This window comes from Chelonus insularis, unplaced genomic scaffold (assembly GCF_013357705.1).
Source record: "Chelonus insularis isolate UGA/USDA-ARS -01 unplaced genomic scaffold, ASM1335770v1 contig_310_pilon, whole genome shotgun sequence".
In the NCBI taxonomy this organism is placed as follows: domain Eukaryota; kingdom Metazoa; phylum Arthropoda; class Insecta; order Hymenoptera; family Braconidae; genus Chelonus; species Chelonus insularis.
This window is the reverse complement of record NW_023276483.1, coordinates 589,126-615,482: the sequence shown is the minus strand read 5'-3', so window position 1 is coordinate 615,482 and position 26,357 is coordinate 589,126. Positions and strand designations below refer to the sequence as shown.

General features: G+C 30.6%; 2 protein-coding genes and 1 long non-coding RNA gene across 3 annotated transcripts; 2 read left to right on the top strand and 1 right to left on the bottom strand.

The window, feature by feature from the left end:
- Nucleotides 1-9,304: 9,304 nt before the first annotated feature.
- Nucleotides 9,305-12,306, top strand: LOC118065424 (uncharacterized; the record flags this gene model as incomplete). The annotated part of the gene is made up of 4 exons (XM_035080693.1): nucleotides 9,305-9,539; nucleotides 9,623-9,842; nucleotides 9,933-10,435; nucleotides 10,611-12,306. Coding segments are annotated over exons 1-4 (2,577 nt in total), but the record flags the coding sequence as incomplete, so codon positions are not given.
- A 103-nt stretch (nucleotides 12,307-12,409) lies between these two features.
- LOC118065419 (uncharacterized) lies at nucleotides 12,410-12,957 on the top strand. The gene is made up of 2 exons (XR_004690162.1): nucleotides 12,410-12,524; nucleotides 12,591-12,957. It is a non-coding gene; the product is annotated as an uncharacterized lncRNA (long non-coding RNA).
- Nucleotides 12,958-14,259: 1,302 nt separating this feature from the next.
- Gsc (Goosecoid) lies at nucleotides 14,260-18,080 on the bottom strand. Its single transcript, XM_035080677.1, has 3 exons — nucleotides 17,579-18,080; nucleotides 16,411-16,697; nucleotides 14,260-14,457 (listed from the first exon to the last, which is right to left on the bottom strand). Exons 1-3 carry the CDS (start codon nucleotides 18,078-18,080, stop codon nucleotides 14,260-14,262), a joined length of 987 nt encoding a protein of 328 aa, XP_034936568.1.
- Nucleotides 18,081-26,357: the final 8,277 nt, after the last annotated feature.

Below are 26,357 nucleotides of genomic sequence, written 5' to 3'. Positions count from 1 at the left end.
CAGATCCTGGCCTAAAACAATATTAGCGGGGGCAATAAAGGCCTTGTTCGAGCTCACATCAGATGTTTATTTTAGAATAGCTGCATTCTATCTCATTTGGGATGAGGGGATTGTGAGGAAAGTCGAAAGAATGAAGTGGGATATGAAGTAAGAGTGATGTATTCACTGATATTGAGTGGATAGAAAATCTGATGAGGGGTAAAATGCATACGCAATGCGTCCATGTGTCTATTCAGACTATTGGCTTGCATAGCACCTAAGTACCATGGGTCTTTACTCTCGCAGCTCAGTGTTGACCCAGTTAATAGCCTTGTGTTTGATTTGACTACTGTTGTTCACTGAGTAAGCCGGTAGTTGTAACGCGAACCACAATCATCTTGCATATGCCCACGAGCCCTAGCTGTTACAACATTCGACATCAAGATGTGTGCATTTCGATGCTATTCCGACAAATTACTTGAACCAATAGTGATTAGGTATTTTCTTTGTTTAACTCAGTTTACTTTTTTTAAGAATTTATTATTGTTGTAAGTTGAAGAGGTACTAGGAAAAAAAAATGTTCAATAATTTGCTGATGTTGAATGTTTGAGTTGAAATTTTTAGAGACGTAAATCAACATTGAAAATCGATCACAAAATATCGCTTCATGTGTCATCAGCTTCTGACAATTCTTGATATTCATTAAATTCAGTCGATGACATGGTAAAGTTGCACTCGAATTTAATTTAATTTAATAAGAGATCCAAGTTATTAAACTCATAAGGCTTATATTATCATTTCTAACATTATTCATTAATGACTTCTCTTTGAATTTAACTTGATGTTCTTCAGCTTGCTAGTTTGATAAAGATGAGATGAAAATAGGAAGTTATGTCGGTATACCTATAGTAGAAATTTCATTGCAATTACTTTGCATTTTCTGCACGTTTGTTCTGGTTTCGTCGCACGAGGGATCTGCGTAAGATACGCCTTTGGCTCTCATTTCTTGCGGGAATAATTAACTAACGTTGAGAGAAAGAAGAAAAGTGAGAAAGGAAAGTGGTAAAGAGGAAAAGAAAGAGAAAATTGAAATTATAAACGCGTTGTGTTTTTTACCTCGTTCTTAGCTTGCCTTTATGTGAAGCTTTTCTTTTGCTTGTCATATTGAAATTAATTATTATTATATCTCAACTTGGGTTAATGTGAGCGGTTTAATAAAAAGCTCGAGTAAATATACAAAGCAAAAAACTTTGATTCGTCCTGTGTGTGTTTGTTGTGTAGTTAAATTATATGGTGTTTTTTGATAAAGTCGAGATAAAAAATTGTTCTGCTTTTACTTCAATTGCACCATTTTTGAAAATTTATTATAAATGTCCTAGTCCAAGATACAACCAACTTTATATTTATTTGAATAGTTATAACTAAGTTTTAATTGACATTGAAATGTTGGATGCTACTATTAAATGAAATAAGTCATAATATTATTTTAAAAAATAATCATTTATTGGTGTAGCAAAATATCCACTTATTGGATGGTATTGATTGAATAAAGAGAACATCATTTAATTCGATAAAAGATAAATTACGTTGAAAAACAAATAGGGATGATGCGATAGTAACGACAGTATAAGTAACAAAAGTGTACACTTCAGTTCGTATCGAGGTCGATCTTTTTTGGGGAGATGTTCGAATCAAGACATGAGCCTTCAGGGTTCGTATCACGTCACATCCCCAACTCTAAGTAAATACCGCAGAGTTGTAATCTAGAGTTAATGGTGCTCTCATACATATACAGATATAAAAAGAAAAGTTTAAATGTAAAAATATATCAGATAATTGTTATAATAATTCTTTGGATAGTCTCGATTTTTATTATAGATGGCATATTCCGTGTACGATATATTCAGTAGATTGCATATGCCATATATGATGATTTTATTGAAATTTTTTTATAAAAATATTTTTCTAGAATTTATTGAAAAGTAAAATTCTACAAGCATTTTTCAATTAAAACTGTACTCAATAAAATATTACATTAACTCAAATAATTTTTTTTTGTATAAAAAAAAAATTTTTTTCTCGCAATGTTTACAATCAAATTAAAAAAAAAATACGTGTAGATTAAATTTGAATAGAGTTTTGTTATTTTAAGTCCCCCTTTCATTGCTCAATAGATTTTCCTTTTTTTTTTTGTTTCATGTTCTTTTTTTACCCTGTATAATATTCAACCATATAATAAGTATGACAGTCATGCAATTTTTTAATAAATCTAAATAAATCTCCAAATAATGATAAAATAGTCAAACATGAAAAAAATGATGGTTTTATAGAAAGAAAAAAAAACCAACAAAAAAAAAGGTATAAATAAAAGAAATAATTATTCAGCTTTAATGATAATAATTCACTGAATATGACATATTATCTAAAATCTCGGTGTTAGGCATATTATCACGTGTGAAAGAGCATTCAGAATATGCATAGCCTGAAGGCACTGTCACTGACAACGCAATTATGCTGTCTTGCTTGCGGTTGCACGCCGACCCCTTTGTTACGCTTGTTATCGCAGTCTACGTGAAATCAACGTCCCTCACCCCTTACTCACTCACTACTAGCTCTTATACTCTCTACTCTGACTTGCTAGAAGCTCCATATAATTCTATTTCAAGCTCTATCCATCGCTCTATTTATTCTTTTAGACTATTATTCTTATCAATAATTCATCTAAATTGAATTACTTTATTATTCTATTTATCCTTGAGTGAATTTGACAGTTTGACTCTTGTCAATTATCTGATTCACTATCTAGAAATTAAATAATACAAACCAATAAGCATATGCTAATGTTGGAGTAATTTTTCCTAGAAATTAAACAAACTATTACTTTTGTATCAAACTAAATTTTTTAGTAATTATTGTTGTGCTCCAGACTTTGTTTTTCAAATGATGGAGTAATATTTTTTTAGTCAAAGATTAAAGTTGTGCTAATTTATAAAGAGAACCGGTAGATATCAATGGGACTCTATGATTAAAACTGATACCTGCAGCAATAAATACAGCATAGATTGAGAGAAACATTTTCACTGACAGGGTTAATCAAATCTCAATTGTAACAGAGGCTTCACGCCATAGAAACACCCCAATTGACGCTCATCTCTCTGTCAGTTCGCATATTCATATGACTCTGTAGCTTCTCGTAAACGTTACACGGTCCGATGATTCGCAGTCTCTTTGATTTTCATCTCCGACAGGTGTCCTCGGTACAGATATATCAGACTTATACAGCAATTCGTAAATGCACCATCCCCCTAGCAATGCTTTTAGTCGGATGTTAACACGCGTATGAACTTAATTCTACTGCAATTTGAATTTGCTGAAGCTTATCCGCGTCTGTTTGATCTATTTGACAAAGCTGTGAGTTTTATTAAAACCAGATGAGCTTGCTTTCGATACTATTCCTCCAGGATCCTTTGTTACATCATGAACATTCTAATTAACGTAATTAAAGTAATTATTAAATTCCTATTTTAATCATCTTAATTTAAATATTATTAACACTTTATTTTTATCAATATCGACTATTTTAGTAATGATTTTTTTAAATTGTATATTTTAATTTATCGCTGTGGATCATAAAAAGAACCAAAGTTTTCTTTTTTTACTTTTTTTCAACGACTTTATACCAGTTGATAAAGATACATAAAATCAGTATACTAATAGTTAAATAGTATTGTATTATGTATCAACTATTTTCAGATGTTCATTAGATCCTATTTGATCAATAGAACTTGTAAAACTATTGGATTTTACCTAAGCTTTCCAACATGTTCAGCAATAGCTTTGATTCATTCCGCAATATTTATCATCTTTAATTTTTTGAAGTAACTTTAAGAGTGTTAGCAAATTATCTTTTGTTTTTAATTATAACAAAAAATTGATGAAATAAAATAGTAGTGAAATTTTTCGTCGAATGTTGAAGAGCAATCTTGTTCGAGACATATGTGAATGCATTGCTTATAGAACATCCGGCAGTCGTTTCCAGGTGAAACATAGGACGTTTTAAAGCTTCAAATTCTCAGCTTACACCCGTCACCCAATAGTAAAGCCACCCTGTAGCAATGACAGCTTGAGCGGCCGTTTTTGTCGTCCGTGCTTCGATTGGTGGACTGGTAGAGGGTAGAAGGCGTGGCTTACTAGGTTTTCTCTGATGCCCCTACCATCAGGGAGAAATCATATACCCAAGGGGGATGAATCTCTCGCTTCTGATTGTCGTCTCGTGAAAATACTCGTCATTTACCCGGATGAGTCGCGAATTCTCGCCTATTAGGAACCTTATGAGAGCGATTGAAAAAAAAAAGAAAAATTTATTAGATATTTAGAGCCGGAGGGATCAAATGAACATATCTATTATAACTTTATATAATCAGTCTGCTTTGTACCATCTCTATTATTCTACGTAATTCTAGTGTGTATATTCTGCTTTAAGAGCTATTATTAATACACTGCTTCCTTGCAACCTAAATTATCATCATTACCCACTCTGTTTTAATTCACAAGGGCTTAGGCCTAAAGGTCTTAAGAGCATATTTTAATCAACTGATTACCTTTTTGTTTTTCTTTCTTTATCTTTAGTTTCATTGTTCTCTAGAATATTTATTTTTATCTGTAAAATAATCCAAGTTTTTGAAATAAGTAATTCAAGATATGAATCATAATTTTCAAATTATATTTACTCTTTCAAATGATGTGATCTTCACTGTAAAGTGATGGTAAATCTTGAGTAAACTGATGGGTGAATTTTTTTGAGATTGGATAAGAATATTAGAGATGATAATAATCACATAAGATTATGCTATTTGATGTAATACCTTTGTCGAGCCATTAGCACAACAATTATTAGACCAGGAAGTAGATTATGACAGGTCATATTTTCCATTCATTATATTACTGTTGGTTCAGATTAAAAGTACATTATGATAAGCCTATAAAAACTTATCTATTTCTATTTTTAAAATTTTTCTAGTCTTGGGTATTTTTAGTATCAGTAAACTCTTGCATGAGCTTTGTGGTATCTAGACTAGATATCACTGTTATAAAACTTTCTAAACAACGTTTTATGGCTTAGTTTGATGAATAAAAGGTCGTTGACATTGATGCTATGAATATCCATTTTAATTACTCTAAAAGCAAAAGATAGTTAACTGAATATTAATTGTCTTTAATTTATTTTTACAATAAAAATGTTTTGATGAATATTTTTTTCTATTTTTGATTGGCAACTTGAAAAAATAAACTAAACCAACAGTAAAAAAAAAGTTGAGAATAAATAAAATATAAAAAAATCTATACAATCCGTGTTACGCATGCAAGGTTTCACTCGCATTTTTCTCAGCAAATATTCGTTCAATTCTCAATACAAATTCCCTGCCACATTTTTCCTTCAATGAATCGGGATTTTTCGAGTGCGATTTGCAACAGTCCTGCACCTAGAGGGTTTGACGATGGTTGAAGATGGAGCGGATTTTATTGAAGCTGCAAAGCAGTAGAACCTTGGAAGACACAGACAGTGAGGTACAGACAGACAAATGTTAGAGGAAAGAGCACCAACTTATACACCCCTGAGCTCACAAGGATTTCACGCGTCGAGTTGCATTACCGGATCCTGTATCGAGTTAGATGGATTACGAGATGTTGAGGTGGGACCTTATGGAGTTTACCCTCAGTCTTAACATTTTACATCAATTCAAGAATATGGGTAGTTTAGAAGATTTTATTTCAATTTTGTCGACTAAAATGTAGCAATAAAAACAATCTTATCTTAACATTATCAACAAATTAAAATAAATATTTTCTTACTCATGAAAATGTGTGCAAAGGATACATTTTTGTCTAAAAATAATTATCCAATTATTTTTAATATTACAGAAATGCTTTAAAAATTAAAATAATAATGCATTTTTTGTAAATAATTTTTTCTTTTATCATCGAATTATAAAGATGATTACTAGATGGAATTTAATCGACATTAATTAATTTATTTATTTTTTTGGCGCAAGTTTTACTCCAAAGTGTCCATCTTCTGGGCGATGTTCATTTATTGGTTTAATTACCTGAAATAATTCTAATTAGAATCGTTTAGAAATTTTTTCCTACTAATATTGTAAAGATTAATTATTAAATTATCATTCTCTCTGTTTAATTTATTGTAATTTAATTTATAAATATATTAAATTAAAAAACAATTATTTAATTCTGCACAAAGCTAAAGCGAATTTAAAAATAAATGAGTAATCCATTAAAATTCAGTGACTTTTGATGAAACCAGAATCTTATTTGTACTTGAATGAGCGTTTAGATAAGGGCGTGAAGTATCTAAGAAAGTGGTAGTGATACTTGAGAGCATCTAAAGGGTGCTATGATATCATGGCGCTTGAAGGATGTGCAGCTGACGGCTCAATTATCTCGAGAACAGGGCTTGCGTTGCCGTAGTCACACCCGACCATACCTCCAACCACACACACACATGTCAACACACCTACATCACATACACACTTTCATATAAAAGAAATTATAGAGCAGTCTTTATTCATACTACAACCCCCGCAAGTCCATTATCCTCGCGGCTATTAAATGCCTCTTTTTGCCTTTAGCTTTGTAAAGCTTTGACTTGTGTCAAATGTGTTTCCTCAATCTTTAACCCCTCGCATAAAAATATAGAATGGTGAGAGAAGCTTTAAAGAATGGTAATCAATTTATCGTAATTTGAAGCTCTTCTTAGAATAGCAGGGAGTGAATCAATTATGCACAATCATTTATTGGGACATTTATCGTCTTTCCGAGATCTTTAAATATTTAATTAATTTGAAATAATTATTTATTATATAAATTAAAAGATATTTAACATTATGACATTTTTAATTAATTAGAATAATTAGGTTTTATCAAGAATTATCCTAAGTTTTTTGTTTGTATTACTGAAAATAATTTAAAAAATTTGAAATACTTGGATTTACCAGCATCAATTGAAGTCTCATTTGATATTTAATAACTAAGTGCTATTTATCTATTCAAGTTTGAAAATAAACCAATTATTAATTAATGAAGTATTAAATAAGACTTCAATGTATGATAATAAATCCAATTATTTCTCATTCTATTTTTCCAGAAAAAAAAAATAAATTTTAATCATCTTTATTGACTGTTCAATGCTAATACTTTATCCAAGACTGATATTTCATTGATTAATAGTGATTTTATTAATTCAGTTTCAAGAAAATAGCTCATATTCATTTTGTTTATTTAAATAAAGTGTTTCATTTAAATTTGAACTTCTCTTAAAAAAGAAAAACTCTAAAAGTATTTTTCACAAAATATTCATGAATATCTAGAGAAAGATAAAGATGTTTTTAAATTAATTATTGTTTATGTACTTTTTTAGCTGAAAAAAAGTCTGAAAAAGATAAGAGCTAAACCCTGTGCTGAAGAACTCGGCGACATTTTTAAATTTCTTGTGATGTTTTAATGGAAATGAAATCCCTAAAGACAAGTAGTAAGGGCACGCAGATGAAGGCCAAGCGTGCTAAGCTATGTCTGAAGGCTATAAGCTCACACTCTTGATGTATAGTAATGTTACCTGTACTCTCATTTCACTCAATTATGTTTTACATTCATTTTTCCAGTTTATTCCACTTCATTTAAAAGTTTCCAAGTCCATGTTTTCTCTCTTGGAAAATTTACAAAATCTTTATCACTACCAACTAGCACATCATTTTAATAAGCCTCTTCAACATGACATGATTAAAAAAATCCTAAAAATTCGACACTAGGTGTTTCAGGAGAGTCAAAAAAGATTCTGTAGAATAATTAATGAGATTTTGAAACCAAAAATAAGTGAAGCATAAGTCTGATTGTAAACAGCCAGTTGGAACCGAAGAATAAAATGAATTGAAATAGAAAAAGGATCAGAAGAAATAGTGAATGGTGAAGGTAAACATGTAATGGATGCATAGTAGTATTCGCATAAAGTCGTGGAGGGTTGATTTTATGCTTCGGGTTAGGCCAAGCAACTACAACTGTACGCATGGCGGGTGGAGAAATCGTGTGGGTTTCCATCCCCGTTGGCTAAATCTCTGAAATCAGCTGCCAGATTATTCTATTACCGCGTATCAACATCGGGTATGTTTAGTCTGAAAACACTGTTCATACCGCTTGCCACATTGTTTCAAACAGATAAAGAATTTAACGTCAGGTAATTAAAAGGCTGCCGGGCATTTTTGTGACAGACTCAGCTAATTCTAAAGTATAAGATAACCATGGTCTTGGTATTATTCTTATTAAGAAAACAGTTACTAAAAAAAAATAACAAAAACAAATGATTTTTATTAAAAGATCAAAAAGGATTGTAATTATAATAATAATTATTATTGTTATTATTATTTTGGTAAATTTATCATTTGATTAGTAGCAATATGCATTTTATATTCTCAAAGCATGAATGTCGAATGGAGAAATAAATATAATATCTATACATATAACAGAGAAATAGGTGGATGAAAATACAGGAGTAAGCAGCGCGCGAGTTTACCTCGCGGGTTGTCGAAACAATAATAATCGGTGCAGTATGTTCAACGGACTGGTAATTAAAATAAAATTAATTGGATTGCTCTACAAGAGAATATTATATAAACAATTGTTGCCGTTGGCTTCAATGATAATGTTTATATATATTTACATTAATTTCGTTTATCCTGTAGGAAGTAATTATTAGATTTTTTACATTTTTATGTTTAAATTTACTCTGAAATATTTATTGATACCAAATGATTTTTTTAGTGGCGATAATTAGTTGTATGGATTTTTTAAAAGTAATTATACGCATGTGCTAATATAAATCCTATGATATTTTGCTAATTTCTTTCCTTCTTTGATAGTCCAAAAGCTTTTATGAGGCATCAGTGCTATTTCCTCAGTTGAATCGCCATAATTTTATAAACACCCAGAAAATCTTGCGTCATGGAATTGGCTTCGTTGCTATGCAAGATTGCTTTAAAATGTCTACGGCTTCTTCTTCCCGCCGGGAAAATAATTACAAAATCACAAGCTAACTGAAGGAGAGCTTGGCCTTCACATTAACAAAGTTCGCCTTCATTTCAAATCTTACCCAGAAACGGTTAATTCAATTAAATAAATTTCGATGTTTCTTTTTTTTTTTAGCCTCAATTATGGTTTATTAAATTTATCAGTATTCTCTTTTTTACACACAGCCTTATTTTTTATCTAAAAAAAATTACCATGGATTAAAAATGATAAAAACAAATCTATAACTAAAATTCATTCTGCTATTGAAAAAAAAAAAAATTAAAAATACACTTCAAATTAAATTGAATAAATTTTGTAACCTTAATCATGAGTGACATTGATCAAAAGTCATCTTCTGATGATGACAATTCATCTGATGATGATGAAACTTCAAGCGAAGATAACATAGATTCGTGTGAGGAAGAATATGAAAAAGACAAATGGATTCACGATGATAAGCCTATTTGGAGACTATACTTAAACTCGTATGTGATTATAAGAAATTATAAATAGAGAATAATAATAAGATAAATTATAGCAAAATAAATAGTAGTTGATGAATTTAAAGGTACGTAGAAAAAGCAAAAGAACGAAGAAAAGAAGAAAAATTAAATAATCAAGATAGGGAGTTTCCTAAATTATCAGAAAATTTGGACTTTGAAGAAGAATTTAATCCTCCATATGAATGTTTTCCATTAAACATCTTTAATATCCAAGCTATGGTACCTGATCATGTAGATAGCATTCAGAAAACCAGAATTTGGCAAATGATGAAGTCAAATCTAGAGGTAAAATACATTAGCTTGATAGTTCAGCAAAAAAACTTATTTATTAGTTTGTTCGTTAAATATAAAATTATATTTGACATTTTTATTGAGGTTGACATGAAGAACCTGGAAGCTGAAGTAATCCCGGAAGTCAAACGAACTGACAGCGGGAAATGGCCAGGTACTTGGCCATGTATTGAACAAGATATTGCTGGAGAGATGAGACAGCTGAAGAGATTGGAAAAGTGGAAGCAAAAGGGTCTACTTCCTTGTCAATATTATTCGGAGAATGAATTGGATGATTCTGAGAAGCCATATGATGATTATGCTAGTCATAAAGAGCTTGGACATGCTAGAGTTCCAGCAGTTTGTGTTGATGTGAAGAAAAAATTTTATGTTGACCGAGCATCTGGTGAAAATCCTGGGTTAGTTAACGGAGATTATATCATATGTGAGTTTAAACCAGTGAATGGTGAGTCGCGTGTGTATGCTCAAGTCTGTTTGAGAGGAATCAAGGGGATGCATCTGATTGAACTATGGAGGGAAAGGGAGAAGACCTGGAAGTTTTGTTTCTATCAAGCTCTTGTGGCTTTGCTTGTTAAAACCCAACTCAGGTGGGTCACTATCCCTATTCAACCACCATTATCTATATTTTTTTGAACATATTTTTAATTTATCAAAGTATTCTAAACTTGAATATTTTATTAAACAGATAAATTTTTTTTATTAAATCTTTAATTATTGTAAAACTATATAACTTATACCATTAATTACTATAATTAACTCCAGATATAAATACGCAACAAGCAATAATATCGATTATATCTACGATCATGCTTGGATGCTATTTATCCACATGGGAAGTCTGACTATATCAAACAAACTTTGTTTGAATGATGTTATTGTTTACAATTACAAATATAACATTGAAGTAGAACTAGTCCATGAGTTGAATGATGTTCCTATACCAAAGAATGTTTCTGAAAAATATTTCGAATCAACTCTACTAAAAATGCGCTGCATGAAACGTCCAGAGCTAATGAAAATAACTGAAGAAATTGGCTGGGAAAAAATGAGCCAATCTTATGAGTTACCGGTACATGAAGAAACTAAGAAGATAGAACAGTGGTTTGATGAATTACCAAACAACTATCGGAATTGCATATTTAGAACTAGCAGATTCTCATTGGCTTTTTGGAATGATGGAAATTTCTGGTACTTATTTAACCCATACCGTTGTGATCGTTATGGACTTTGGAATGATAAAGGCCATGCCTGCATAATGAAATTCTGTACTAAAATTACTCTGAAACGACATCTCATGATCTTGTTATTAAGAGCTTATGCTTATGAACCATCAAAATTACTCAAAATCTCAGATAAGCAAGAAAACAATGAATCCATGGAAACCCATTCAGAAAGTGAACAAAAATTGAATACATTTTCAATTCAGATATTTCACATAATTTACCATTGTGTGAAAATCCACAATGTCAAATTGCTTCAGAGGAAGCCATTGAAGTCACAAGTAAAAAAAGTTTGGAAAGAATTAGATGAATGTGATGCTGACATTTTGACGAACAATTCAGAACAGTTGTTGAAAGATGATGAGATGTCTGATGTTACACCAAGGGAACAATCAGATTGGTTGGAAAATTGTAAAATAACTTGGAGTAGAAGTCCAATGTCCCAGAAACGTATCACCAAGGAAGGTGTACAAGTGTTGGGAAAATCTCGATGGCATCAATACTATGTAGAAGAAAAGAGGAAACTTTTTTCACTGTGGGGTGAGATTCATCCGACGGGTGAAATTTTTGCTAAAGAAAATCGTGGAAAGCAGATATATGCATGTTATGTCGTATGTGCTGGGATGACACGAATAATGGCGCCGGAATATTGGAGTTCCAAGGTATTGGATACGATAGTAATGTGTGGTGATCGATATTACACATCAAGTAGGCTTCAAAGCAAAGTGTATGCTTCAAAGAATATGTCTGATAATGTATTTGCATGGAATAGACATTTAGTGAGACATTTTAAAATCAGTCAACTACTCTTTGAAGTCGATATTCTTCCTGCAATTCATGGCGAATTGTATACCAAGAATTCTTTATGGAAAATTCTTCAGCAGATGCTTTCGAGATACCCTTTTGTCATCTTGACTTGTGAAAATTCTAGACTTGGGCTCTTTAAATTTTGTGGTGCATATTATATGATGGATGTTAATTCTATTGGTCCGCCACTTTTTAACTATGGATGTGGGGTTGGGTATTTGATGAGAGCTACCAGTTTCTTGAAGTTCATGGAAGTGGTGGTGTTGACGATTGGATCCATTGAACAGAGTAAGTTTGCTGTCAATCCAGTAGATATTTTGAAAATTTTTGATGAAGAATCTCCAAGTAATAAAGAGAAACAATCTGAACGGAAGAAAAAATTGGTTAAAAAACAATTTGGAACTGATGGTTTAAAAAGAAAAAAACAAGCAAAAGATAATAAGAAAATTGATAAAGTTACTTATAAATAATATTTAATCATTACTGATTAATTCTGGAAAAAATGTTAATTATTTTTCTAAAGTATTGTTAGATATTTAATGTATGGAAGAATATTTTTAATGGAAGTTCGTGATAATGCTTCAGCGATTTATTGAAATGCTGATGTAATAGAAGCCTAGATGAACAATATAACTTGGAAGATCCACAGGTACGATGGTATGATTTGATCATATTTACTGCAGAAACCAAATAAAAATCAATATTACATTTCCAGAAAACTTACACAAATATAAAAAGAGAAGAAAAAAAGAAGCTAACATTTATTACAATTTTAGAATTTCATCTGTGTACAGTGCATAAAAATATTCCAACAGCAATTAATCTTGACTCAGTAATAATTAGACAAGGTAATATAAAGCACTGCAAGAGAAAAACAAATATCGCAGAGCTCGTAAAGCTGAAACAAAAAAAATATGAGTCCATTAATTAAAAATTGAAGCCACTCAAACACTAGCTTCGTATTTCAACGAGTACAACCATCAGATTTTCTGTGTATGCTTTTTATTTTCATTTTACGTAACGATGAGAGAAAAAATTATATTCCATAACTCTTATTAAACAAAATATATTATTTAAAAGTTTTCATTTGGTATTGAATGATGTTTTATCATTATCAATTGTTTTAATATTCATTAATGAATAATTTTTGATTATAGATACCGAACTGTTCTGCAATATAACAATTATGAATGATGAATTTAATTGAATATTGATGTAGACATTGATGATTATTAACATCTCTGAAAGCTTAACAGCTATTTTTTATTTTGCTTTTAATCAATTCTTATAAATTAATAGCATTTTAACATTATTACTATTGCTATAATTGTTCATTTATCACTAATAGTACCAACACAATTATCATAATAATTTGCAGACTTATACTAACTCAAAAGTTATTCTACCGACTCAATTATTTCTGCATATTAATAACAATGTCTAAGTTTGGTCAAGTTTCTCCGAGTGTGTAACAGTTATGAGTGTCAAGGGCTATGAATAAACTTGAGGGTCTAGTGTATAACCCAAGTTAATAGAAAGGTCGAACAAGTTGCAGTTCCGAGAGTAGTTACTGGTGACTTTGGTCTGTTGAATAATTGAAGCGGGTAGATTTCAACGTCAAGAAATAAAGGGCACTTAAGTCGAGCGTCTTTAAGACTCAGTGTGACCTCAACTGTCGACAAGGGACCATTAAACTTTCACTGAGAATCGTCTTAGTTTTCGGCAGCCTCAGGGTTTATGTACTTACCCGAACTCAGTTCACTTTATGCTGTGCCGAACTTCTCGCTGGTGTGTCAGTAATTGTCAACCCTCGCAGCATACTTGGCGAGTTCCTTTGCTCAAGTCTTCATCAACCAGTCTCAGGACAATTTACATATGTTTACTTGACTTATTAGCCTCATAACAGCTCAAAGTGGAAATAAATATATCAATGCAAAGTAAACCAACCATCAGATCAATCAACCATGAATAAATTATGTGATTTTTTTATTCAAAACAATTTTTTTTTTTTTTGAAGAAAATTGAAACAAAAGTTTGAATTTCTAACTTTCGATCTGTTTGCTTTAGGGTCCAGTTTGAATGGTATTATATAAAGATCAAATGTAAATAGACCAGTTTAATTTTCAATTGGCACAATAATTTATTCGTTTATACATATTAATTGCGATCAAAGCGATATATTTACAGGTTTATTATATAATCAATATTTACATGATAAATTATTTACATATTTTTATCAACTAGTTCAATTTATTTTTCATTTTCTATTATTTCAATTTATGTCAATTTATTTAAATAGATATTTGTTTCTTACAAAAAAAAGATCACCATCAGAATTAGATCACTTTCGGAATGACACCTTTTTATTAGGCACGTTCAAAAGACTACGCCACCTCTAGATCTGAACTGTCAGTGTCTTGATCATGTTGACCATTCAGACTCATATGTCCTGCTACTCTGATTGTACTCGATGCTATTCCATCATCACTACGTTGACGTTGTTCTAATTGAAGCTTTCGTAATCTTTCTTGTTCTTCTCGTTTCTGCTTACGCCATTTTGCTCGTCGGTTTTTGAACCAGACCTGGAATTCAAAATTTCAATTAATTTTTCAAATCAAATGTAAACTTTCAGTAAAATATGTGAAAGTTGGAAGTAATATTCTAGAATCAGGAGTTATAGTTTTTTCTCTTTCCTATCAAATCCATCAAGAATTTTAACTATTTTATTTTATTTGTATTGAAAAAGTTTAGTTTTATTTCAAGTGCTTGCACTGATCAAATATTTTCTGTTCTCCCTATTTAAAGAAATTGAACGAATCCTAACTTTCCTGACAAATTCTACATGATGTATTTTTAAAATATTTCTTTATCTTCGAGTATCGAGAAGTCGTACCCCTACTAATTCTTAGCAAACATCATGAGAGCAGGTGTAGTCCAGGTATATGTTGTTTCAGAAATTTTCAAACAATATTATAGTGAAGTGAAATTTATAAAATTACGTGGGTGGTCGGATAGATGCGATGAATATTTATATTTAACATGTAATGAAATTGTATAATAAGGCTTTGATCAAAATCTATATACATTTTAATTACATTTTAATTTTTAATAATTATAAAAATTAAACAACATAAGGATAATTTTGAATTCTTTGATAAAAAATTGATTATTGAATTGATCAAAAGAATTTGATTTAAAATAAATGTTCACTTTTATCACTGATATTCCTCAAGAGGAGGATCCTTCATTTGGATTTCAGAACGAATAGAATGCGACTAGGTGTTTACTATACAAGGGGTGCGGCTCACGGTGTTGTTGAGGTATACGTGAAAAGCAGCCGCGCCCTTTCGTGAATCGTTCAAGCGCGGTGAAATGAAATCACCGAGTTAAGCCGCAGAAGGGCGAGACACAATGCATTTTCTAGAATAGGCAAAAGAACGAACGATAAATAAAACCGAGAAATTCACCCCAACTACAATAAATATATACTATAATAACTCTACAAATATTATGCTTTACATATATATTTATTTCATGAAAATTTAAATAATAAATAATCAATGAATTTAACTGATTAATTATTTATTGTATTACATACTAAATACCAGCGATAATACTTATAAAAGATTAATTCATTATGCATAATTATCGCTTTATAGTAATAGTTTTACCATTAATGTTATCAAGTATTTATTATGCAGTTTATTGACTTCATCATTTTGTAATGTTTTTGGAGTCTCATTAAAAACAATTATAAATAAAAAAATAGGAATATATTAATTTTATTATTCATTTAAAAATAGCTCATTTTTTTTTTCTTTGTTGAATAAAAAAATTAATTTCCACAATAATCATCTTTTTAATTAAATTATTTATTATTCAAATAAAAAATTAAAATGATTGCATAAATTTTAGCTGAATTTAAAAATAAAAATTTAAAAGAATATTTTATCACAATTAATGAAAAAATTTGTTTGCTTTTATGAAAAATGGCTTTTGTATAATTTACGTATGTTTAAAAAATTAATTATTTCATCATAAAAATATAATGATATAAAATTGATTAAAAAAATATTCAATGAATATAATTCATTGTTTTTTTTATATTTTAGCGGAGATTGAATTGTTGAAAAAAATGTGATAAAAAATAAAATTAATAATCTGTGAAATTTTTTGTTAATGGAGATAAGATGGAGATCTTCAGGTAAATTGTTAGAGAAACCTTTACGAGAGATAAATTGTCCATGACAGTCTTCACTTGGGCTGTTTGTCAATGGCGAAACCCGATATCTCGAGGGTTAGAAACAAAAAAGCAATTTGTCAGTCCAAATTGAGAGGAAGAGAGAAAGAAAACAGTCATTGGGGTAGTAATATAAGGGGTGGTCTTTCTAAACGGGGTGCGGCCTAGGGTTAAGGGTATATTTGAACGAGAATTATTTATTCCTTCTTCTTGACAAAACATTGTTGATCGACTTTGGATTAAATGAAACTTTTTCTACTTCTTTGAATGTTTCTGATTGATTTATCATGCTTACCTCAATTCTCTCTTCTTTAAGGTCCACTTGTAGGGCCAGTTGTTCTCTTAACAAGACATCTGGATAATGAGTCTTATCAAAAGTGGCTTCTAATTGTTCTAGTTGTTCTTCGGTGAATATTGTCCGATGACGACGTTTTCTTTTGGTCATTGGACCCACTCCAGGACCATTTGGAAGCTGATAAGGGTGAGTTGGATGGTAAAATGTTGGCTGGGAATGTAAAGATACTCCGGCGGCTGCCATTGCAGCGACGTAACCACTTGGGTAAAGTCCAGGATATGCAGCGGCTGGAATTAAATGTATTTAAAAATTTTTTATATATTTAACTTGGGGCAAGATGGGATTAAGGGGATGCAATTGAGAATTTTATTCCCTGAATATTTTAATTTATTTTTAAAACTAATTCTATTGATAAACATGTTGTATTTTGAGTTTCAATTTTTATTCATCAATTATTTCTTTATTGTTGAAAAGCCAGTTAATTTGAGAATAAACAATTGTATTCTTAATCGAATTTGATGAAAAAAAATTGAATGAATGTTTTACTAGTGTTTATTAATTTTTTTTTTGTCTTGCCCCAAGTTATCCTGCTACTAGAACGAGCAATTATAAAAAAAATTAAATTTCTAAATTTTTAAGACAACATTTGATCAAATGATGACAAAATAAAAAATATACTTAGCCAATATTTAAAAGATTCACAAATTTATATGAGTCAATTTTAAAGGATTAATGTATTAAAGAAATATCTAAGTAAAAAAAGCTAAGGAAAAGAATACAACAACAGTTTTCTCTAGGGAATTATTAGCCTTCAGGGAGTGGTTTTGACTAAATAAGTAAATGTACATTTTTTTATCCTCTTCATTTCTTTTCGCACGTTGAAATTATTGACGCGTATATACATTTTACAAGGGAGAAAACATCCCTTTACGCTTCTCAGAGTCTGAAAAGAATCTCAGAGCGACGCGCGAGGGATTTGCATGAAACACTTTTTTTCCTTTCAAAAGACTTTCTCTTAGGATTTAACCATTCTCATCATAAACATAATACATAATTCACATATACATATATATATATATATATATATCTTAAAAACTCATATTCGATATTAAAATCATCAACTGTCGGCTAAAATAAAACTCAATCAACCAAACAAGCTGATACATACCTAAAAAATCCGCGGGGGTGAAGGCTAGATGATGAAGGTGCTGTTGAAGTGGATGAATAGCTGTGCTCCTTGGTGGTGATCCGACGGTTTCTGAATTGTTTTGAAGAGAAATACCACTGGTACTAGTAGAATTAGGCACACCAACAGGTCTAGGTGCTAAAATACTATCAATCGTAAACAGTGATGTAGGTGAAGACAAAGCTGCTGATGAGCCAGGTCTTGAATTCAACTCTGATCTTTGATACCGCATAGATTCCTCCGGACTCACTGGACTATTTCGGCTGTGTCTAGAGTAACAATCTCTATCCAACTCTCTAGGACCTTTTGGTGTCATTTGTTCAATGTTCTTAAGTTTCTGTTGGATACTTTCTGGTGAATAACTATAGAGATATCGATGATGACTACTTTTCGACATTCCTGGAGTATCTTGGAGGGGTGATGAAGGTTCAGTCATTGGAGAACGAGATCTTGGAGAGTCACCGGCATATGTACTCTCCACCATGATAAAGCCTACTGATTTTTTAAGTTATTTCTAATTTGAATAAAAATAAAAAAAAAAAGCTCTGCTAACAATTGAATTCACTTGCACTTGATGGGTTTGAATTAATTGGTTGATAAACACTTTTAGACACTCAAGTCTGATTTGATGACCTTGATTCCATCCCAACTAGAAATTTAAACGAGCCACAATTAATTCACAAAATCAAGGTTTAACTGATACTTCAATAAATCTTGAGCAGCAGAGATGTTTAACAACATTCAGATTAATGAATTGTTCGTAGACTACTGATAAAATAGAATGAATGTTTAAAAGAAGCTGATGGTGTTGAATGAGAGAGAGTTGATCACTTATGTGCGGTCTCTCTGGATCTCTCGTGGTGGCAGTGACGATGACAAGCGGCAGTCCAACCCCCACGCGATTCTAGGGGAAAATCTACCCTTGTAGATATGAGAAATGACTGGATGATAGGCGTGGCGGGGATTTTTTGGAGCTCCGCCCATATCGCGTTAAAGGAACGATGTGTCACGAATCTCTGCCAGATCCTGCCAGGTCGCTACCCTCCGATCTGGAGGGATCGATAGCTGAGGAACGATAAACAAGTCGTGTAGAAAAAAATCGAGCAACAAATATCAATAATATAATAATGTTTTCATTACTTTTTATTGACCACATTGTTCACATTGGTGTTATTTAAATGATAAAAATTAGTTAAAATCAAAGGAATTAAAAAAATAATGAACTTTAGTTATTATTTCTTCAAATATAACAAAATATTATAGGAAAAAGTTTTTTATTACTTCTGAGCTGATTAAAACTTTACTACTTTTTTAAAATGAATTTTAATAAGATTTAAAATTGTCGGAATAAAAATGTGGATTTTTTTTTTTTCATACTCGTCAACTTTTTTTCATGTAACCATTTGACTTTTGATTATTTCTTCTTATCATTCTTGGAATTTTTCGACATTACTTATCTTATTCTTACATTAATAATGATCAATGAATGTAGTTATAGAATCATTTAATATTAAAATAAGATCAAATAATATAAAAAGTGAATAAAATTTTATCATCACTTGATAAAAAATCAATACAAAATCCTTTCCTCTAAGATCTTATTTTATTAAATAAAAACAACTTATTTCTTCCAAAAGACATTTGAAGGAGAATTTCTAAATGATCTTGAAGGTAAAACACCTATAACTCCATTCCATCTCAATTTCAATCTCAAAACCTTGATGGTTGACCCAGTACCATCACGAGCTCATAATCTTTCCTGAATCGGAATAATTATTATTCAAATGATGTTCTAGCGTGTCAGTATTAATAAAATAAAACCGTTGTAATGCGTATTAATGTGATCCTGCATTTATATATGATACACAAGGGGACTAGAGACTAGTCTTGCAGCGTGATAATGGAGAACCGTCCATGATTCCAGTCTTGGAGGGGAATGTGGAGCGAATAAGGGCAGGTATAACCCTAAATGTGTGTAACGTTTATTCGAGCATACAACGCTCAATGGTACATTTATAGCACATCCCTGATCGACGAAATCTGCAGCGCGCACGAGGCCTCTGATCCTAATCCACGCGTTAATCGCTCAGCTATCCGGCTAGTCGGTCCCTTAAGATTTGTGTTTGCATGGGGGTTATCCCCGTCTAAAGCTTGACAATGCGTTAAATCGACCCAGGGACGACCATCAGTCCTTTTTACTTCTGAATCATGAACTATTCTACTTCATAATACATATCATTTTATCCAGATTACTTTTCATTTGGAGGATCATTTATCCAAAGTGATTATCTATTTTTTTTTTCATTACATAATGTGTTTAGAATTTTCTTTTTATCAGCAAAAATCGATATTTTATCGGTAAATATTTTTATTATTTATTATTATTGATTGAAGAATAGAAAATATACCTCTCCCACTGGGACTGCATATTAGGATTAGGATTATCCTCCACGCAAGGATTATTATTCTTTATTCATTCGGACTGAATTTCACCCGCGAATTGAATCATGTTCACATGATTTGGGAGGATATCCAACGATTTCTGGAAAAATCGAACATTGATCGAGGAATAATATTAAAATTTATTTATTGAAAATAATTTGTCGCTTAAAATGAACCTTGGGTGGGGGGAAATAAGGGAGAGATGTGAATGTATGACAATAATTGAAGGATTTCCAAGTGATATAAAGAAACAGGTAATCCTTCTACCATGTTTGTTGTTTGAATATTTTGATTCCCTGAGGCTTTTTAGGTGTTTCCGTCACAAGATTTCCAATCTTCTCTTTTATTTTTCTTCTTTAAAGTACTATCATTTCTTGGTAAACTCTATGGATATAGAATTGAGATAATCATTTTGAGGATGATAGAGTATAATAGTCAACAATGATAATTGCTGATAAGTTAAGAAGCAGGTAACATTAAGGAGATAAACTTTCTTTTAATTAAAGATATAATAAATTTTAAGAGAGAAATTGATTGCAAATAAGATTTTTTTCACAAAAAAATGGTAAAAAAAAAGAAATTGAAAGAAATAATGATAAAATATTAATAGAAAAAATCTGAAAATAGAAATGAGATAATTGACATAAGTATCGGTTTCTAGTTTAGCTCTAGTGGCTAGTCTTTTTTGAATACACTCGAGTATTTTTCCACCCTGCCTGAAGAATTAAACTTGCAAGGCAAAAAGGCGTATTCAGTCAAATGAGAAATGTTCAACTAATAAGTCTCTTCTTCTGCATTCAACCTTGTGTTATAAAGAATCATCGACAGGTCCTTTTTCGACTCTTGTCTTGCTGAGTCTTTACCATCAGATACCCCGTTGTTACTGCTGGGACATCCACTTAGCACGCTGCTTAAACGTGAAAACATCTGTATTGTTATCGGGTTAGAGTCGGAATGCTTTGATGAATGATTACTGGAAAAATATAATCCAGTCTCAAGTATGGAGTAAAAGAACCTGTAATATTTTTCTGAGACTCAGAAAACAATCAAAAGTCAATAGATTTTATGGTATTAAAAAACCTTTTCTCATTATTGATAATTAATTTTTGTTTCATTGAAATATTCAAACTTTTTGGAGTAAATTATTTGTAATAATTTTTTTTAAATTATATTTTAACTTTTCTTCAAAGAAAATTTTTAAAAAATTGATTAGTAAAAAGAGGATAATTTTTTATTGTAAATTTTTAAATGATATTAAAAGAAAAAAAATTATCATCAACATACGACTGAGTAGTTTTAATGGTGGAGTGTTAGGGTGATACTTGTTTACACATTACTTTGATGAAGTGTCACGTAAGTCACGGTCTGCTCTTACTTATTTGATTAGAGATAATTAAATAATGGGTATAATTGTAGAATAAACAAATAAACACCGAGATAAAAATTTTTATTTCTCAATTCCTTAAAGATTATCACTAAGATCAATATTTGTCTTTGTCGAGTTCAAAGGATCCGTCTCTTCTTCTTATTCATCTCTTGAGTACAAGAAAATTCAATCGACTTTTTTCAATCCAGTTATTATAAAAAAATAATATTATTTAATTAAAATAAAAAACATTTTAAGAATATTGATAATTAGTATGGTTTATTTTTTGAAGTCAATTTAATCTTGTAGGATTATTAGTTTTCTTTATGGAATATTATGAAACAAAATAATGAGTAATGTATTATTTAAAGTGTTCTGAATATGCAATAAAATTGATAAATTTAATACAAGTAATAAAATGAAAATAATTGAAATGAATAATAAATATAAACTATAATTGATTTTATTATTATTATTTTGTTCGGTTGACAAAGCACTGAGATACTGCTTTGTACTTTAATTACTTGAATAATTACATCACTGAATGTTGATCAGAAACGCGTAATATGTACATCGAGTTGGATATAAATTACGAGAGGGTATAACGAAGTGAATGGCATTGCGTTAGATCGTTACGCCAATTAATTTTCCATAATTGAAAGCGTGAGTTGGGAGATATATATTTGCTGGTCTGTGGTGTCTATTTTGTTTTCCGTGTTTTATATCCATCCAAACCTGCGAGGGTAACCCGCGGAGATCTCGTTAGTCGCGGTTGCTCTTGCATACACCGCGTATATTTTTGTCCAAAAGCAATTAACAGTTTTCATCTACTATATCTTTTTCAGATTGCACTTGCCAACGGCAGAAAATTTATAGCAAAAATTACTGTTTCCAATTGCTGACGTATCTCTTTGAACCTTCAAGCTATAAAAATATGTTGAAATATTTTTGAGTAAATATTCATATCTTCGTAGGTAGCAATCAAATATTCTCATGTATTGGTTTGATCACGTTTTCCTAATGTTATTACCTCATTACTACCATAGAATTAACCATTACATAAACAATCAGTACATGACCCTGGTCTTATCTAGACCTGAATATACTCCCTCATAAGTACCAATGTGTTTACGAATCAATAGACATGACATGACAAAGCTAATTACATTTAAAAAAAGACTACGAGACTGATTTGCTTCAATTAATTCATTTATTTATAATTGTGTAATCGTTTAATATCATTTTTGTGAATAATAAATCTTTATTTACTTTTTAATTTGATGAAGAAATTCAAATCAAATGAGATGGAAAAATTGATTTGCTAGAATTTGATATTTTTGTCTAATGTTTTATTTGAATTATTATTATTTTTTGATTGATACACCTGTCAAATTATTTTATTCATTTATTTTTAACAATCGTGAGACTATTATAAAACTAATTTTAAAAAAATAAAAATGTCCTCTCTTTTATTTTTATTATAAAAAATATATTGAGATAAAACAAATCTAAAATACAAAAATGAAATAGATTTGTTCTTAACCAAGAAAAAAATGAGTCAATGAAAAAAATTTATAGCTGTAGAGACAATACCGTACCCCTTAAATTAACTTATAGAAACTATTTTTTATAGTAATGAATAGTATTATTATTATTATTATTAAATAACGTTAATATTATCGTTTTATAATCAGAGATGAAAAAAACTGTAATCTAAAAATCATTTAAAATCTGTAAAAAAATATTCACTTCGCCCAAGAATTATTCTTACCCTATTATTACCATATAGCTAACTATTACTGAAGACTCTAGATTGATGCTGGGTTTAAAACTAAAATTATTAGTGAATAAAATCATTTTAAAAAAATACAGTTTTGATAACAATAATAATTCTAAAGCTTCGAATAACTCATTGTAGCAATAACCGGATACTCAAAACTTGTCTGTGATATCTATTGAGATAATATGTTATCTCAACATTTTAGTGGCGCACCACAGACTGACTCTCACTACTTACGTATCACTCAACGACTTCTAATTCTATCGATTGTTGATTCAGTGGTTCGCACGATGGGGTTTTCATGTTATAGAGAGATTACTAATGTTTTTTTAAGCTCACTCACCCTCAAAAAACCATCCCCCAGCCCCTAAGATTTAACAATTTTTCCATTTATCCCCTTCATAAGAGAGAGAGAAAGAGAGAAAGTGTAAGGGTAGTAAATGATATAATTTTATTGCAATCAAATGAACTGCAGTCTGACTAGTATATAGGATGAAGAGAATGAGATGTTAAAAATACGAATGGAAGGTAATCTCGATAGATTTTCTTTCTCTTTTCCCTTTCCATACTGTTCGCAGATTATTCTATTACAAGCAGTGTCAACAGAAATGGAGCTTTGGGTGAGCAAGTGAGGTAGATAGTGTGCCCTTTTTGTGCTTAAATAAAAGAGAGAGAATACCGCACTCGATCTTGTTTAGTTTGAAAATACGTCATTGTTTCAGTATGATAAAAAATTCAACGCTCGGGTAATTACACTTGGGATCGATTGCCGCCTCGAGGGTATTTCCACTGGGTTACTGACTTAGGGGTGGTCTTTTCCATGGATATCCGTCGATGCTGGTACACGATCTTCTTTATCGATTTACATATTAAAAGATTCCATCTACAAAAAAAAGTTCTTTTCTTATTTATATCGATCTTCTTATAAATCAATATTGATCTTACTAATAATTATTTTTTTCTAAAAAAGGACAATCTTTAAATCTATTATTTTTATTCAATTGATTGCAAACACCTGTGATATTGTTTATAAATCATTGTTAAACGTTTATTGATCATTTGGATGATTAGATTTTTAAGAATTAAATTCAACATTTGTGATAAAAAATCATTGATAATAAATAATGGTAAAAATATTTTACTTCAATGATTTCTATCGTTTTTTAATCAATTGTCCAGCAGAACTTTATCCTGGCAAATAATCCACCTAAGCTCAAAAATAGTAAAACACTTTTTAAAAATTCGCCCGTGCGTACCAGCTGTGGCTCTCTTTGAGACATCATCTCCACACTACAGTATCCATGTATCTTTATTCATTCTACTTAGATTTGTGTTACTTTTTCGTTCAATCCTGCATCAGTTGCTCTCATATGTCTCTGAATAGAACAAGTAATCCCATTGATAGATACATAACACATCAGAAAGAAGCAGAAGGGGATGAAATAAGGAAATAGAGGCACGGAAGTAAGCCAAGAAGAGTAAAAGGAGTGAGAAGAAAGTTGAAAAAAATATAAAAAAAATGATTGGGTTCTGTTCTCTACTGAAAGCAAAGAGCTGTTTGCCTTTTATTAAACTCTTGTTAAACGCTGCCTTTCTTCGTGCACACAATTGAATCGGCAAAACAGCGGAGATAATGCTAAGATTTTTGGCCTCACGAGATTGAACTGACAGAAAAACCTCAATAGCTTTATCTTTTTTCCTCAATCTATTGTATCCTCTTGCCGGCTGAAATGGACACCGTGTAATCGCCCTTTTATATGACGCTGCTTTTACCTGCGAGAAAATATATCTATGCCCTCGTGACTGCTAGAAAAAAGCTTACAGGTATGGTCTAGCTTATAATAAGAGGTGGTCTTTCCACTTATGAAAGTTGTATGTATATATAATAGTACCCCTCGAATTTGCTTGAATCAACGCCAAGTATATTTCCTTATTGTGTTAAACGATCGACGAGAAATAGTGGCCAATGAAAATATTTGGATGTTTGAAAAATAGACGTTCACCCACGAAAATTTAACAAAATAATCCCTTACTGTCCAAACGAGATGATACTTATACTAGTGAAAAATATAGATGCTTTATGTGAACCAAAGATTTCATGCATCAATGATGGAAAATATTTCTATTCTCACGAAAATATGACAGAATTTGAAGCTTTAGGACTCCAAAATGTAGTTATAGAAATTTTTTAAATTACAAATTTTATTTATTTATTCATATAAATTTCAGACCTATCATATTCTAAAAGTACTTATTTTATTTATCCAATTACATCAACCTCTTATAATTTATTCATCTGAATTATATTCATCATTTCGGTGAATCATCAAATTGAAAAATTCTACATGCAGAGGCTACTTATTTTTATTACCAAATATTATCAATTGTAAATTTATTAATAATTATTTGTAATTTTACTTATTCTTATTTATATTCCATTCACCTCAATTCCACCAAGTAAAAATTATTACTCCAATAAGTTCAGTCGAATTTTAATCTAATTTAATGTTACACAAAATATAATTGATTTTGAATACATTGTAAGTAATCTTAATTAACAAATCGAAAATTTAAACAATGAAAGAATTCGTTTTACGGTTATTTGTTTTTTAACATAATAGCGGGTGATGGTGAACACAAATATCATACAAGAAAAATCTTTATTGCATTGATAAAACACGTACTGCATTCAATAGAAATTCAAAGATGGAGATATGTTTACAAGTACTGCTTATAAAAAATATAAATTCGCTACACTTAACGACCACACCCGTCTCTGTAAGGATCAATTATTAGCAAGGTCGTGCACAATTTGCATCGTATGCAGATTTTATGATTTTATAAAGTGGGAATACATGATTATTCAAATATTTTTGCATAAACGTATATTTTTTCAATAAATGACACACATTTCAATGTATGTATACATATATACTTTCCAGCGATATGATTTTCTATCAGTTATTGAAAGTAATTTATGACTTTTTTATTAATATATAATCAGGCTAATTACGCAAACAATATCACTTTGCTTCTCTATTATTTTTTTTTATATTTTCTCCACTCGTTTGTTGTTTACTTCTTTTAAGAGCAGATTTTTTCATTTAACTTCCATCAAGTTTATTATGAAAATGGACAAGTTAACAGAGATCCGATTATTATAATTGATTAAA